This window comes from Typopeltis vanoorti, chromosome 15, assembly GCF_054136105.1.
Source record: "Typopeltis vanoorti isolate ZY-2024b chromosome 15, IOZ_Tvanoo_1.0, whole genome shotgun sequence".
Taxonomy (NCBI): Eukaryota; Metazoa; Arthropoda; class Arachnida; order Uropygi; family Thelyphonidae; genus Typopeltis; species Typopeltis vanoorti.
In genome coordinates this window covers 106,654,549-106,671,062 of record NC_143563.1, presented here as the reverse complement: position 1 = coordinate 106,671,062, position 16,514 = coordinate 106,654,549, and the positions used below count along the sequence as shown (strand labels likewise).

Below are 16,514 nucleotides of genomic sequence, written 5' to 3'. Positions count from 1 at the left end.
TCCCCCCCCCGTTCAAATCTGTAAGGTTAAGTAATTAGTGGAACTATGTTATTACGAATGGAAAAAACTTCAATTATTCAAGATATAGTTAAAATAATGAGTCTACATATAAGGGCAGAGTTATTTAAATGGTATAGCGTAAGTTATCTCATGTACTTAAAGAATATCTACTGTCTTGAGTTTTTTTTTTTTTTTAAATCTCGACTCGAAGTTGAAAAACATGAAAGACCATTCATGGAACTAGTACCGGGGCAGTGTAAAATTTTTAATAACGAGACGTGTTTGCTGATAATTTTAGTTTTAATAAAACAATTTAAATTTATTAAAATTGGCATGATACTGTCATAAGGAAAGTCGTATAAGCAATGGCTGTAATGCACTATCTCAACATCAAGGTTGGCTGTCTCTGATAATACGCTGAACCGTTAATGATAACGACAAAATAATTGTACGAAAGAGAGAGTATTTTGATTGTTATTTTGGTTAAGTAGGAATAAATTGGTTCACTTACCGAATAGAGAATTATGCTTTTCAGGTGTGGAAACTGGGGACAAAGTGCATAGTGACGGTAACATTTACTGTTGTTTGGTTACTTACATAAATTGTATGTACTCGATGTAACATCGAATTAATTAGGTATTCGTTGATTAATTTAAAGTAATCAGATCGAAATAGTCGATTATCCGTTATTTTAATGAACTAGTTGATACTAGTCCAACTCAAGTCGGACTACATTACATAAAAACATTTCCGTTTCCCGATCAGTTTTCATCTATTTCGCTTTACCACAACTTTTCCTCAGTTATTATTATTACTGTATCGAAAGAATGAAATATAACGTATACATTTCGAACCTCGAATTCCTCCTCATAGCAGGTTTATGATAAACTGCAACTGTTGCGCCATCTAGTGATCACTAAGTGGAAAACCGTTTCATTCTGCTAATAAAAGTTAATTTTTAGTCTGATTACAATGTTTAAACTAGCCTGTTAAGTTTCTCTTTGATTGGCGACGCTGGCTACAATAATTTTAAGTAATTGCTAACTCCACAGAAATTGTGAAATTAGTTGCCAAAATTTCGCATAGATATAAATTTGTGAGGTTGTATTTTTTTTTTTAAATCATGTTGAAAAAAAAACTCAACAGAGAATAATAGATAAATTAGGGAAAAATCTTGATAAGAAGCTATTAGTAGTAATGTGAACTATATTATGTAATATTTTGTATTCCCCTTAAAAATACATGGCAAGAATATTGATGGGGGAAAAAGAAGAAGCAATTTTTAGTAAAAATTGTTATTACTTTAAAAGGCAATTTCAAGATTAGGAAGCCACTTTTGAACAAACTGTAAATTTAATTTTGGATTGCACAAGTTTCAATGAAACTACTAATTTTAGTAAATACAATCAGCAATCTGCTTAAAAGACTAAAAAGAACACTTTTTTAGTCTTTTAAATGCATTGAGACCTAATTGCATCTATTATGAGATGATTAAACTTCTCCCACTGTCTTCTATTGTTCTGGCCAGCTGTCTTTGTAAGATATTCTAGAAAATGGTAAATGTCAGACTTTTGTGTTTAGAAAGCAACGATCATTGAGTCTCCTCAATGATCATTGATGCATTGTGTCTATGGGCAATGTGACTTTCGTAGAGACTGTGGACCATTTTGTCTATCAGAAACATGTACAAAATATGCATTTTTGAAATGTGAAATTTTGTTTATTTTGTTTGCTTCCTTGTAATGCATGGCCTAATTCAATAAAGAGGAAGGTATAGAACAGTTGCATGAGGAATATAAGGCTGAGGCTTGGAATGTGACTAATATTGTAAGGAGAGAAAAATTAGAATATGAGAGGAGACTGGCACTGTAATCCAAGGAGTTTATTTGCAATGTGACGAATAGGCAGACAAATGATAGTGGATGGATTATCTTGCTGGGTGGAGATGGGAATTGGGTGACCAATGCAGATGGCATAGTTGAGCTATTTAATGATCACTTTATTAGTGTTCCATCCTGGTACTACAGGCTTTATTCTTAGAAGAATAATGAGTGGTGAAGTGTTAGAAGTGAATGAAGAGGATGAATACTGAGTACACTAAATGTCAGTAAGACAGGATGAACAGATAGAATTTCGCCATGTGTTTTAAGGAAATGTGCTGTGGAGCTGACCATGCCATTGACTTGGTTGTTTAATGAAAGTTTTGCAATGGGTCAGGTTCCTGGAGAGTGAAAGGAGGGTAAGATAGTACCATTGCATAATATTGGTGGTAGAATGGAGGTATCAAACTATAGGTCTGTTTGTATGTCTTATAGACAGCCCCATAGTCATTACGATTTGGAGAAATTGATAAGAACTCGTATACAGAATTGGGCAGATATGGATAATATTATTTATGCAGGCCAGCATGGAATTGTTGAAGGACACTCTTGTTTTAGTAATCTGGTTAATTTTTACAATACAGTAACAGGAGCAGTGTGGGATGATAAGGCATACTTTTTTCTCCAAGGCATTTGACAAGGTACCACATGACAAGTTGATTTTTAATTTGCATCATATGGGTTTGGATATCAGGTTAGTGGATTGGATTGATGATTGGCTATGATAAATATCAGAGAGTTGTATATTGGGGAGCAGTATCAGAGAGTAGGAAAGATTACAAGTGGAGTTCCATAGGACTCAGTCCTGGGACCATTGCTGTTCAACCTTTGTCAATGATATTGCAACAGGACTAGAGGGAGTCCTATTCAGTTGTTTGCAGATGATGTGAAGCTTGGAAGGGTTATTAGTAATAGTGCAGATGTTTTGGCTTTTCAAGAAGATTTGAATAAACTGGAAGGGTGGGCATGTCAATTTAATCCAACTAAATGTAAGGTTTTTAAAATTTGGGATCCACAGATGGGTGCGTCATACTCACTTGGTAGAGTTATATTGGAAGGAGTGGAGGAAGCAGGGGATCTTGGGGTGGCACTCAAAGTTCAGAGGGCATATTGCAAAAGTTGTGAAACATCTCCGAATTGTATCAGTGCTGAGGAGAACATTGACCACGAGAGATGAAATTGTGCTGATCCCATTGTACAAAGCCCATATCTGGTCACCCGGATTTGGAGAGAGTGCAGAGATGGATAACATAAATGATGTCAGGACTGTACAGTGTTGATTATGAGGATAGACTGAGGGCATGCAGACTGCAGAGTTTGGTGGATGGAAGGCAAAGTGGGAATATGATTGAGACATTTAAGCTGTTGAACGGTTGTTATCATAAGATAACACTTAGGAGATTTTTCATATGGTAGAATGACGGAAAGGAACATGGACAAGAGGCCATCCCTGGAAGGGAGTGAAAGGGTAAGAAGTAAGTTTTTTGAATGGAAAGGGGTAGTAGCATTGCCTAAGAGGGTGGTGAACATGCAGACTGTGGATGATTTTAATGAGTGGTATGATAGACTTTGTGTTCACTAGTGTTGACCTCTTGTAACGAGTCTTGCGACTCCATGAGATCAGGAAAATAAATAATAATTCCACCTCAAAATCATCTACCTCCATTTTCACATCAATTGATGTCACAACTAGTACTGTAGTATGTACCTTTATTTGGATGGTGCACCCTAACAAAATGATGCTCAGCAACCCAACTACTGTCTTTGCTTCCCTTACCTATTTCTCCTCAGCACTTGTTATCCTGTAGTAATTCTTCATTTAATTTGGTCATCTTGCTTTTATTTTCTACTGATGGACTTGCTGATCGCTTTTTCCTTTATGTACCCTCAGTAACATTTTCTTTTTCTACATTTGCTACTTAATGATGCTGCTCATGATTTGATTTATCCTCTTGACTAAACAGTCAGATGCTACTTTCTTCAAACATCTTTTGACACAGTCTTATGATTTATATTTGTAGTGTTTTGTAGCATAATTACTGTTAAGTACAATAATACTAATAGATTGCCAGTCTGGTTGGCCAAGTGGTTCACATACCGTTCCCCAACCAATAGGCTGCAGGTTCGCAGGATGCTAACCCAAACTTGGATCAAATGTGGAACTTGAAAAGTTCCGTGTTTGATCCAAGTTTGGGTTAGCATCCTGCTCTAGAGCAGTGTTTTAGGACTATATAAAATATATAAAAGAATAATATATGCATCCTTTCTTTTAGGCTTGCATGGTGATCCGAATGCATTTTTGGAAATTATGGAGACAACTACCGTGTTTGAATAAAAACTTTAGTTTACTATTACTAAAATTTTTACAATTCGACGTTTCGACCTTTATGTCAAGGTCATCTTCTGGAGCGTACAAATATACACAAGAAACAAGCTATACTACAATCATACTGGTTTGTTAAAGACACTGACTAACCGCTACCACAATTGTTGGCCTGACCTCTGGTGAAAAAAAAAAAAAAAAGTTATACATCAACGCTAGAGTCCTATTATTTGTGTTGTCTACTATATACATATATTAACATCATTCCAGCCAGTTTGAGTGGAATGGTTTCTAATACTAGCGGATTGGCTAAAGTCCTGACTTATGTTGAATCTTTCATATGAGGTTGGCTGAATGTGTGCCATCCAGATCCTTGGAATTTTCATACCATCTTTATTGTTGATATTTGGGTGGTTTATCAGGATTTCGCAGGATTCTTTAAATTTTCTTTCGTACCATGTTTTTGTGCGGTGTAAGGAGCAGGTGCTTTTCCAGTTGATTTGGTGTAAGCTGTTAAGTGCATGGTCTGAGAGGCTTGCTTCACCATAATGGTTATATTTAATGTGTCTAATGTGTTCTTTCTTGCATATAGGGATTGTCCGTCCTGTTTCACCAATCTACGGTAAGTTACAGGTCAGACCATGCACTTAACACCTTACACCAAATCAACTGGAAAAGCACCTGCTCCTTACACCGCACAAAAACATGGTACGAAAGAAAATTTAAAGAATCCTGCGAAATCCTGATAAACCACCCAAATATCAACAATAAAGATGGTATGAAAATTCCAAGGATCTGGATGGCACACATTCAGCCAACCTGATAATATGAAAGATTCAACATAAGTCAGGACTTTAGCCAATCCGCTAGTATTAGAAACCATTCCACTCAAACTGGCTGGAATGATGTTAATATATGTATATAGTAGACAACACAAATAATAGGACTCTAGCATTGATGTATAACTTTTTTTTTTTTCACCAGAGGTCAGGCCAACAATTGTGGTAGTGGTTAGTCAGTGTCTTTAACGAACCAGTATGATTGTAGTATAGCTTGTTTCTTGTGTATATTTGTACGCTCCAGAAGATGACCTTGACATAAAGGTCGAAACGTCGAATTGTAAAAATTTTAGTAATAGTAAACTAAAGTTTTTATTCAAACACGGTAGTTGTCTCCATAATTTCCAAAAATGCAATAATATATGCAAAATGTACTGTAGGTTTGCTTATAACCTTTCATGGGTGGGAGCAACAAAAAAAAATCATTTTAAATATGGTGATTAATAAATATACAATATCTTAATTGACTGGAAAAATTTAATTATATTTAGAGTTCAGGTTTAGTGAAGTTTAAAATTTAAAAGCTGTTCTTTTAGACCTTGAATTATTCCAATTTTGTTTTCTTCATTTCATTGATTTAAGATATCAGATTCTATAAACTAGCTTATAAAGCACTGTTCATATGATTAAGTAATGCATAATTACAATTTTTTTCTGTAATTTGAATTGATTAGTTAATTAGTGTACAGTATTAGTTGTTATTTTTTAGGCAATATATGCCGCTCACCAATAGCAGAAGCAGTTTTTACACATCTGGCCAAAGAACAGGGTGTTCTGGATCAGGTAACATGAGTTTCATATTTATAAATCATAAGTCATATCACTTATTATTCATAGTGTTAAAAGAAATAATGGACCCGAGGTGATTGTTGGTAAGGATTGGAAATTTAGATACTGAACTGCACTGCACTGAGAATTGGAGAAAATATAACAAATGGGAGAGGGGGAAAAGAGAGGAAATTAGAAGAAATTGAATGTAGAAGCAAGGGATAAAGAGATGAGAGGAAGGAGGAAAGTAGGGGAGAAAGAGAGTTGGAAGCAGTAAGAATCATGGATGTTAGTGAGAGAAGGATGATTCAGGGTGTGCAGAGTAGAGTGCCAGAGGAGTGCTTGCATGATGGAAAGATTGTGTGTAGCAATGGCAGTGAAGAGGGGGTGAAAAAATGCAGAGATATCATAATTGTTGGTATGAATGACCTGAGGGGCAGCATGAATTGTGTAGCGTGAGATTTGAGGTTGATGTTAGGGATAGTGCAGTAGAAATGTATGAGGAAAGATCATGAGTGTGTTACCCTGGTATGATAATACAAAGTGGAAGAGAACAGCAGTGATGATGAATTTTATTTTATTTTGTATGGTGACTCAACGGCCATGAGCCCCTATTACAGGGAGGTACGGCACCACCTCAATCCCTCCTATTTTTATCCGGGACTGGCATAGCTGACAATTCAGACCTATGGCTGGAGGGATCGTCTTAGGTATTCCTGACTGCATCCGTATTTTGTTCACAGGGCCGGTTTGTCTGTTTGCGGGATGAAAAACCCAGCTAAAGGGGGGGGGGACCCTGTTGTCTATACCCAAGACTGGCTAACTTGGCTATGGCTGAGGAAGATCCTTAAGCTCCTCTCGTCGCTGACGGGAATCGAACCTAGGACACTCCTTCCCCGGGCATGTGGTTGCGAAGTGCAAAGCCATTAGGCTAACTGTGCAGACATGATAATGAATGAGATGATAGCAAGAATATATAAGAGATCTGGAATATATGAATGTGTGTAGTGCATCTGAGGATAGAGATGTATGCAAGAGATGGATTACATTTAAATGCAAACATCTGGAGAGACTGTTGTTTTCTGGGCAAGTGAGTGTGTCAGCACAAGGAAACTAGAATTGCATGGGTGGAATATAGCAAGAATGGCTTCATGTGGAGATAGTGGTTTGAGAAATGAGAAGATGTATACTATATTGCAAGAGGCAGGTGAAGTAAGAAACAAGTAATGCACTGTTTTTTCTTTATAGAAATGCTAGGAGCTTTAGTACTAAAGGGATTGAGTTTATGACATTGATTGACTCATTCTATCTAAAGATTGTTGGTATCAGTGAAACTTGGTTAACTGAGGATAATGTTCTAACAGGGATAGAAATCAAAGAGTATAGCATATTTCAGCAAGATAGAGAAGGTAAATATTTTAGAGTATGTGGTGTGAAACAGATATTTATAAGATAAGACATTTAGTGGAATGTTGCTATAGACCGTGGAATATAGATGGTGATGAGCAGGAAATGTTTAGACAAATTAGTTTGGCAAATGTAAAGTGAATGATCATTATGGGAGACTTGAACTATAGGTAGAGCAGGCAGCACTCACTACTAAGGGAACTGAATATTTGGATTTCTTGAGGGGGCAACTGTCTTCGGCAGCATGTGGTGGAGGGAACACGAGGATCAAGAGTTGCGGATTTGGTCATAGCATCAGATTATAACTGCGATGTCATTCTGGCTCCCAGTTGGTGAGAGTGACCATGTTGTCCTTACTTGGAGGGTAAATTAAGCATGTAGAAATGTCAAGACAGAAGGAATTTATGTGGAATTATAAAGCAGGCAGGCAACTATCATAGACTTATTAACCAGCTTGCAACAGTACAGTGTATCAAACTATTTGAAGAAGAGGAGCCAGTAGTGCATGGGAGATACTTAAGATAAAATTGTTGACAGAAATGGCAGATTGTATATACATTGTAGATACCTTGCATGAAGAAAATACAGCAATTTAGAGTCAAATGGATGATGAGAGATTAAAGAGGATTGCAGATGTAAAAGAAACTATGGAATAAATATGAGGGAGAGAGGTGGAGAACAGTTGGATGAGAAGTGTAGACTCAGGCTAGGAAAGTGACTGTGTTATAAGAAGAGAAAAGTTAGAATATGAGAACAGACTGTCACTGGAATCCAAGGAGTTTTTTTTGCTATGTGATGAGTAGGAGAGAAAATGATAGCAGACAGATTACCATGCTGCATGGAGATGGGACCCAGGTGACCAGTTCAGATGACATAGTTAGCTACTTAATGATCATTTTATTAGTGCTCCATTCTGGTACAGCTGGCTTTATTTCTATAATGAGTGGTGAAGTGTTAGAAGTGAATGAAGAGGATGTATTCTGAATACTGAGTGCACTAGTTGTCAGTAACACAGGGGGGACTAGATGGAATTTCACCATGTGTTTTAAGGAAATGTGTGGAACTGACCATGTTATTGAGTTGGTTGTTCAATGAGTCTTGTAACAGGACAGTTTCCTAGTGAGGAGGATAAGATAGTGTCATTCTTTTGCATATGCAAAGTGCACATACTTTCAAGTGGTGTATAGTGCTATGCATTATGGAAAGAACACTACCCAGGCTGGCTATGATCTTTGTTGAAGTATTGTTAAGGTGAGGGTGGTACCTCTCTCTAAAAACTAAGTGATCTACAAGATCACTCCAAATCTCAGTGAGTGACCCAAAAGGATTAAACTCATCAAAATCTCATCTGTGGCTCTACTTAGTGATAGGCAACCTGCCAACAAGCAGAACTGCTCTACTCCCTGGAATCAAGCCCAAAGACAAATGTTATTAAATGTCATTAGGAGACAGAAGAGATATCAGTTATGGCCTTTTGTTGAGTTCTTATTAGTGTGAGCCAGACCCAGAACAGATACCATGGTTGAAGTAATGCATATGTCTGATATTTCCCATATACAAGTGGTGAAAAGGTGTAATGCTTTATTATTAAAATGCTCTGGATTAGAGCCAGTAGTAGAAAGATTTTTCACTTGGTTATAAATGTAAATTAAAATTTCAAGAAGTTATATTCTTGTTTAATCCTTTATCCAAGTGTAAACAAATAAAGTTTGCATGAAATATTTTCACAAATAGGCTACTTGTATTTAGAGGCTAATGACCACATTAATTGTCTTATGTCACAGTGCAAAACACACATTCTTTTGGGTCTGTATAATGTTATGCATTATGGGAAAATCTGCTACCCAGACCAGTTTTCTTGTTATACCTGGATAAAGGACTAAATAAAAATATAATTTTTTGTCATTTTTAATTTAATTTATAACTAAGTGAAAAAACTTTCACTTAGTTATAAGCTGTAATCCAGAGTATTTTAAGGTGTTACATCTTTTACTATTTGTATATGGGGAATATGACTTCTGTATTACTTCAACCTTGGTATCTCTTCTAGTCTGACTCTCACCAAGGTGGTTTTCTGCAGACATGGGGCCTGCTGAAGTGGTCTCAATCACTGCATTCCATTAGATGCTGCCTGTGATATAGTTTCTACTCACTTGGCCTTTATCAGGGCCATTCAGTGATTGCTTTTTCTCTGGGAGATAAGTAGTTCTGCTCGATGTAAGGGTTTGCCTGTCATTGAGTGGAACCCACTGCTGAGTATCTTTTACTGATCAAAGTTAATGAGTTAATATGATCCTTCAGGTCACTCATTGAAGTTGAGTGATCTGAATGATTACCTACTAGGGTTTTTGGAGATGACTTTACTTATACACAGGTTGTAACTGGTCTGGGAATGGCCTTTCCCATAATGCATAGGATTATACACACCCAAAAGTAGGTGCATTGTGGGATACTAAGGCAATTAATGTGATGTCATTAGTTTCTGTATGAAGATACTTCATGTACATGCTTTGTTTGCTTATACTTGAATAAAGAATTAAACAAGAATATAATTTCTTGACATTTCTTTAATTTAATTTATAACGAGGTGAAGAAACTTTCTAAAGTTTCTTCACCTGGTTTTAGTCTTGTTTTAATCATCTGGTTACGTGTTACAATAGAGGAACAAGAACAGTGCACGAGGGTGAGGCATGCTGTTTTTTTTTTGTTTTTTTTTCAAGGAGATTTAACAGGGTGCCACTTGACAAGTTGATTTTTAAGTTTCATCATGGTTTTGGATACATTTGGGTGCTGCTATAGACCAGGCAATGGAATAGATGGAGATGGTTTGCATAGGCAAATAGACTAAATAAGTGGAGGACAGGTACTTATTATGGGGGATTTTAACTATGGTTAAAAAAAAATGATTGGAAGGAGGAAGGAAATGGATTTTATGCAGTTAATAAGAGATAACTACATGAGACAACATGTAATGGAATATACTAGGGGTTTGAGAGTGCTCAATCTAGTAATTGCATCTGAGAATTTGACTATAACGAATATGATCATGTTGCCACCAATTGGTGAGAGTGATCATGGGAGGTGACTAAATGTGTGGAATTTTCAATTAAGACAGGGTATATGTGTAATTACCAAACAATCTCCTATGCTTGTCATTAAAGTATGACAAGCATAGGAGATTGCTTGGATCAGTGCCATAGCATGTAAAACTGCAACGGTTGGATGTTGATAGTTCATGGGAAGTAATGGCTGACTGCATGTCTAGAATCAGGAGAGTAAATCAAGTGGGAGTTAAATGTATGAATAACACCATTAAGCTTGAGCTGCAAAAAAAAAAAAAAAAAAGAAACAATTGGGGAGGGAATTTAAAGAGAAAGGTGACCTGCAGGCACATGAACAGTACGTAGCACAGGCCAGAAGGGTAACTAGTGTGGTAAGAAAAGCAAAAGCAGATTATGAAAGGAAATTAGCAATGCAAGCTAAAGAGAATTTCAAACAGTTCTTTCGATATGCTGCAAGTAAAAGAAAAAAATGTATACAGCAGTTGATTTTAAGGAATGCCAATGGTAGAGAGATAACTGAATCAGTCGAAATAGTAGAATTACTAAGCGAACACTTTGCAAGAGTATATCATCCAGGCGGTGATATTGCAGGAATGAGGGAACCAATGGCTTATACGGGAATTGAGGTGAATAGTATATTACAGAACCTTATGTATTCACATTAAGGTATGTGAATACATTTGTGGGATTGAATGGTATACCAGCTTGAGTCTTACATGAAATGGCAAAGGAATTGTCAGCGCCCTTCACCATATTGTTTAAGTCTCAGCTCTGGGTTAGTCCCGAGGAGGTGAAAAGAGAGGAAAATAGTTCATTTTCAGAAAGGAGGTTCCAAGACTGCTGTTGCAAATTACTGACAGATCAGGAGTCGTGGTCAAGGTATTGGAGAAATTAGTCAAGAACAAAATACAGGAATGGATAAATGGAATACTGTATGGGAGCAGCGTGGTTTTGTGAAGGGTAGATCATGCCTCAATAACTTGCTTACGTTTTATAATAGTGATGACTGAACTGGATAAGGGTAATAGGTTTACAGTGATATTGCTGGACTTTGCTAAGGCCTTTGACAGGATACCACATGTAATTCTAATCAGTAAACTGCAGCACGTGGGGATGAATATAGGGTTAGTGAGATGGATAGGAGGGTGGTTGATGGAGAGATATCAGAGAGTAGTTTATTCATGAGTAGAATCCAAAAGAAGGCCTGTGACTAGTGGCATGCTGCAGGGGTCTGTTCGTGGACCACTTCTATTTAATTTATTCCTTAATGATATAGGAAAGGATCTGATAGGAACTGTTCAGTTATTTGCCAATGATGCAAAGTTGGGTAGAGCAATAGTGAATACACGTGATGTCAAAATTTTGCTTGGTGATTTGGATAGATTGGCAGACTGGGTTAAGGAGAATGAATGTGAGTTTAATGTGGCAAAGTGTAAGGTTATGCATTTTGGGGGTGAAAAGATTAGCAACAGTATACCACATTGGTGGAATTGACGAAGCCAGAGATTTGAGAGTGTTGATGGATAGGGAGTTGAAGTTTGGGTGCACATAGCAAAAGTGACTAAATCAGCTCAGCCATTTGGTTACTGAAGAATACTTTGAGCAGAGATGAGCAGGTTATTGTTCCTCTTTATCGGGCCTTGATAAGACCCATCTTGACTACTGTATCCAGATATGGGTGCCAGGGTTTCTTCTTGATAGAGAGGATCCAGAGGTGAGTGACTAAGACTGTTGCTGGTCTATGGAATGAACCTTACGAGAACAGGTTGAAGATCTGTGGGTTAGTTACAGAAATTGGTTGATAGGCAGAAAAAGGTTGATATGATTGAGATATTCAAATTACTGAGTTGTTTTTACAAGATTAATTCAGAGGAAATTTTTCAGAACAGGTCTGGTGGTGGGAGAACTACGGGCCATCAATGGAAACTGAGGAAGAGTGTAGTTAGCAATAGTGTTAGAACTACCTTTTTTGCTTGGAGAGTGGTGAATGAGTGGAATAAGCTGCCAGAATCTGTTGGGGATGTCATGAATATGAATGAGTTCAAAGCAAAGTATGATAGATACTGTGCAAATGCTGAATAGTTCTTGACATGAGGTTTAGGACCTCGCTTGATAAGTGTAAAGACTCCTTGGGATTGCCCGTAATAATAATATCAGGTTAGTGGATTGGATTGGTAACTGGCTTTGTGAGAGATATCAGAGAGTTGTATATGAAAGAGCAGCATTAGGGAGTTGGAAGGTTAAAAATGGAATTTCACACGGTTCAGTACTGAGACCATTGCTGTTCAATCTTTGTCAGTGATATTGTTACAGGATTGCAGGGAGATATTCAGTTGTTTGTAGATTATGTGGAGCTTGAGAGGGTTATTAGCCAAAACATCAGTAATAATACTGATGTTTTGGCTTTTCAAGAGGATTTGAATAAGCTGGAAAGGTGGACAAATGGGGACATCAGTTTTTAATGCAATTAAATATAAAGTTTGAAATTTGGGATCCACAGGTGAGTTGCTTCATGCTCAGTTAATTTCTTTGGTAAACTGTTTGTTCCTACCACATGCTACTTTGTATGAAGATACTCTCAAATATATGCTTCACTGCAGTTTCCAAAATATGAAGTAATTTGAATCTATGACGTCAGGTGCCACTGTTTATCTCTCACAGTCTGTTATAAACTTTTGCCTGCTGTGCATACATACATTAATTTTGAAATAAATAGGTGTATTCTTAAATAACATATTATTTTACATTACTTGCGAGTCATCATCATTCTTTAACAGCCAGCTATAATAAAACATGACAAATTTATATTCTTATTCACCCAACACCCTTTTTAACCCTTAAGTAGGTATGCAGTTATAATGTAGTTTCGTGAGATTAAAAACACTGGAGAAAATAGTTCTCTTATGTCATAGACTAAAAACAATTAACACCTGCTTTCCAAGACAAATGGCTCAAGAAATTCAAGGGGGAGGGAATATGCTAAGAATATAAAGTTTCATTTTGTAATGTATAAAACTTGTACATTACAAAATCCTGAGGTTCTGACTCTATATTATTGCAAGATTTTTGATACCCTTTTAAATGGAGACATTTAGGTTTCATTAGATTCAATTTTCACAAAAAAATTGTGAAAATTTTTCTGTGACATAAATGGCCCAAAATCACCTGGGTAACATAACACACCTTTAGATGCTTTCCAAATAAAGATGGATTCTAAAATATTTGAACACCTGTTTGCCTTGTTAATATAGCCAGCCTGGTTGTCCGAGTGGTTAGCATATCCACACTCTACCCAAAAGGCTGCGAGTTCGAATCCTGCCATAGGCATGGCTCTTTGTGATTGTCTGTGAAAATACTAGTAGTGGTGGGCAGTAGATGGCATTGGTTTAGATGATGCAGCTCACTGTAGTTGGTGAATTGAGTGGTGGAGACAGAGAGTTGTAGAGTAGGTGCCCTCCTCTGATAAATCTTTGGACTCCTTGGAGGTGTCACAGAATAAAGCTAAATTCAATGTACCATTTACTGAGTTAAAAGGCTTCATAAGGTCAGTAGTAGAACAGTATCAAAATTACATGAAATGTACAGAATTTGTATAAATTATTGCTAATTTGTTAAGGAAATCAGAGTCCAGTAACTGAGTCTTTTTCTGCATACTTCTACAGATATTTCAAATGAGGGGAAGCTATTCATTGAGATGCATAGATAAAAATCAGAAGAGGCATTTGTTTATATAATTCCTTTTTAAAATTCAGCTGCAGTGTACTTAGTGCAGATTGTAATGAACAAATGCTTCTTACCTGAAGACTAGTAATTGGTTAGCAGGCATAGCAGGAACAGAAGTAGCATGTAACATCCTATGGGGAAAAAAACAATTCTATTAATTTCATCCTCCTTCCTACTGGCTGAGGTGGATGAAATAGTGAGAAAAAATTGCACTTCTTATCCATGTTATTCAATAGGTGTTACAGAATTGTATCCAGATTTAGCTGTACGTCTATAGACGTCATGGCTGGTTGGGGTGTTAAAGATGTTCCCTTTGTTGCTGAAATTGAAGTGGTTTTGTGTGTATCTTTTTTGTCACCAATAGATTTAAGTGGTATTTCTGGAGACCTGTGTATATCAACACATTTATAGATTCTCTTCTTCTCTCTAATTGCTAGAGAACAAAGGAATCTATTAGATGTGTTTTTTTGAAGAGTTGGAGGTTGTAGGCAAGCAGTATGGAACATCTTCCAAAAAACACGTGGAATGAAGGAAGAGGATGGCAAGTCTGGAACTGAATGGTACATCATGGATGTTGAGCAGCCACTGCACATGTTTCTCTGTGATTAGAGAGAAATTGAGGAATGGTGGCTGCAGTTCGGGGGGGGGGGGGGACAGTCCATGAAAATATCTACACTAAAGACATAATGGAGAAAAAGTGAAGAGGGAAAGTGATTGGAGTGCGTCATTGGGAAAAGGACCATCTATTAAGTGAATAGCTCTTCTCTAGATGCAGTTGAGCATTCTGAGGGAGGTTTCTTTTTTACAGCACCCCAGAAGGGAGAATAGTCTTCTAAAGTTTAGCAGATTTGGGATTTATATGCAGTTGAGAAGAAGAGTAATATTTTTTAGAATAAAAAATATATATACCATTTATATATATTTTAGTTTTTTTTGGAGGCTGAGTAGGTTTTGAAGTGGTGTTGTTTATGCCACGATAGGATAGAACAGATGTGCAAGTTCCCAAGAAATAAACTGATCTTGGTTTAGTTAAGAAGTGATAATAAAAGCGATTAAGACGGAGCCATGGTCTTTCTTATATAGGAGAAAGTGTGTAGGTGAAAGCACTTGGGGTACTCTGGTATTGATGAAAAAGTCACAAGAGAAGAAAAATCTGCCATTACATGCATTGAATGACCAGAGCAGAAACTGGCAATCCACTTACAAAGGGTAGAAAAGTACCATGAGATGGTAGCTTGGCAGGGATGATCATGATGCCGGACTTGATCAAATGTCTTCAAAATATATAGAAAGGCTACATGCAGGTTGTCCGCATCTTTCCAAAGTGGGCAAGATTAACGAAGAGTATTGCTAATGATAATGGCAGAATCCATATCGATGATCACTAACTAACCGAAGGGTCTCTAGATTGTAAAAAAAAATCTGGTTGTTGATGACCTCTTGCTTTCAGATTATTGAGGTGTGAGCAATGGGATGATAGTTTGATGGCTACCTTATCTTTGTTTTTAGGAATAAGCTGGATAGATGCCAGATGAGTAGGACAGTTTGTAAAAGCCATACGAAGTGAATGCCAATTCTGAAGCAGAAGCTGTTATTACAGCTGATGGGATACCATCTGAACCTGAAGAATTATTAGTATAAGGACCAGTGTTCTCTCTAAGCTGTGCGTGTGCACACCCTGGTTCAAAAAGGGAGCACACAGAATTTTTGCTTTTAGAATTTCCAATTTACAGTCAGTAATTTTTGAATGTACTATTAAAAACTAATTATATGATGATAAATCATACTTTCATTTACTTTATTTTTAGTAATTTCTCCAGTGTCTCCAATCCAACATTACTCTTACTGATTCCAACTTAATACACTTTTAGCCTGAGCTGTTTGGACAAACTGATACTGACATTAGCAAGTTGCAGGGGCATGTTTAGTGTCTACTGTCTAGACCAGGCATGGCCAACTTCATTCTATACATGGGCCAATATATGACAAGTGCTAGCTTCACAGGCCACACACTTTTAGACAGAACTTAAATAAAAATAAACTCTGCATTTTTTCAAGGAAATAGTTATATATATTGAATTGCTATATTTGTTAAATCATTATACTACTGGGAGAACAATATAAAATACTTGAAACTGATCACTGTAACCAGAGTAGAGCAAGTGACTTTCAATGATGCTCTACTCTGGAGCGCATAGAAATCTACCACTCTCACTACTACAACTTGCACAGAGAAGTAGTAGATCTTATAAATTGAGTAATCTTTTAAAGCAATTTTGATTCCTTGTTGAGAATATAAATTGTTTCCATCATCAGAAATAATGAATATGACTAGTATATCAATCAGAAAATCTGCGGTCGAAACTAATAGGTAAATTGATAATACATATAATTTAATATAGTTTTTATCCTGCTGCGGGCCGTACAAAATCACGTTATGGGCCGCATGCGGCCCACGGGCCTGCTGTTGGCCACCTATGGTCTAGACAGTACAGTCACTTGAACTCATGCA

At 36.9% G+C, this 16,514-nt stretch overlaps 2 protein-coding genes across 3 annotated transcripts in view; one reads left to right on the top strand and one right to left on the bottom strand.

Moving 5' to 3' along the window:
• The window catches only part of lft (Limb expression 1 family member lowfat), a 223,605-nt gene extending 222,989 nt beyond the window's left edge, over window positions 1–616 (bottom strand). The window contains exon 1 of the mRNA XM_090405700.1: window positions 512–616. Within this exon, the coding sequence (XP_090261826.1) occupies window positions 512–575 (64 nt within the window). The 5' untranslated portion in view covers window positions 576–616. The remainder of the gene's footprint in view (window positions 1–511) is intronic.
• The window catches only part of LOC150099058 (low molecular weight phosphotyrosine protein phosphatase-like), an 80,593-nt gene that overhangs the window by 90 nt on the left and 63,989 nt on the right, over window positions 1–16,514 (top strand). Inside the window, exon 2 of one of the 2 annotated variants that reach the window (XM_090405702.1) lies at window positions 5,752–5,825. In XM_090405702.1, coding sequence (XP_090261828.1) covers window positions 5,752–5,825 — 74 coding nt within the window. Of the gene's footprint in view, window positions 1–18; window positions 139–5,751; window positions 5,826–16,514 lie in introns of those variants that run through there. The other variant, XM_090405703.1, reaches the window with a different exon arrangement.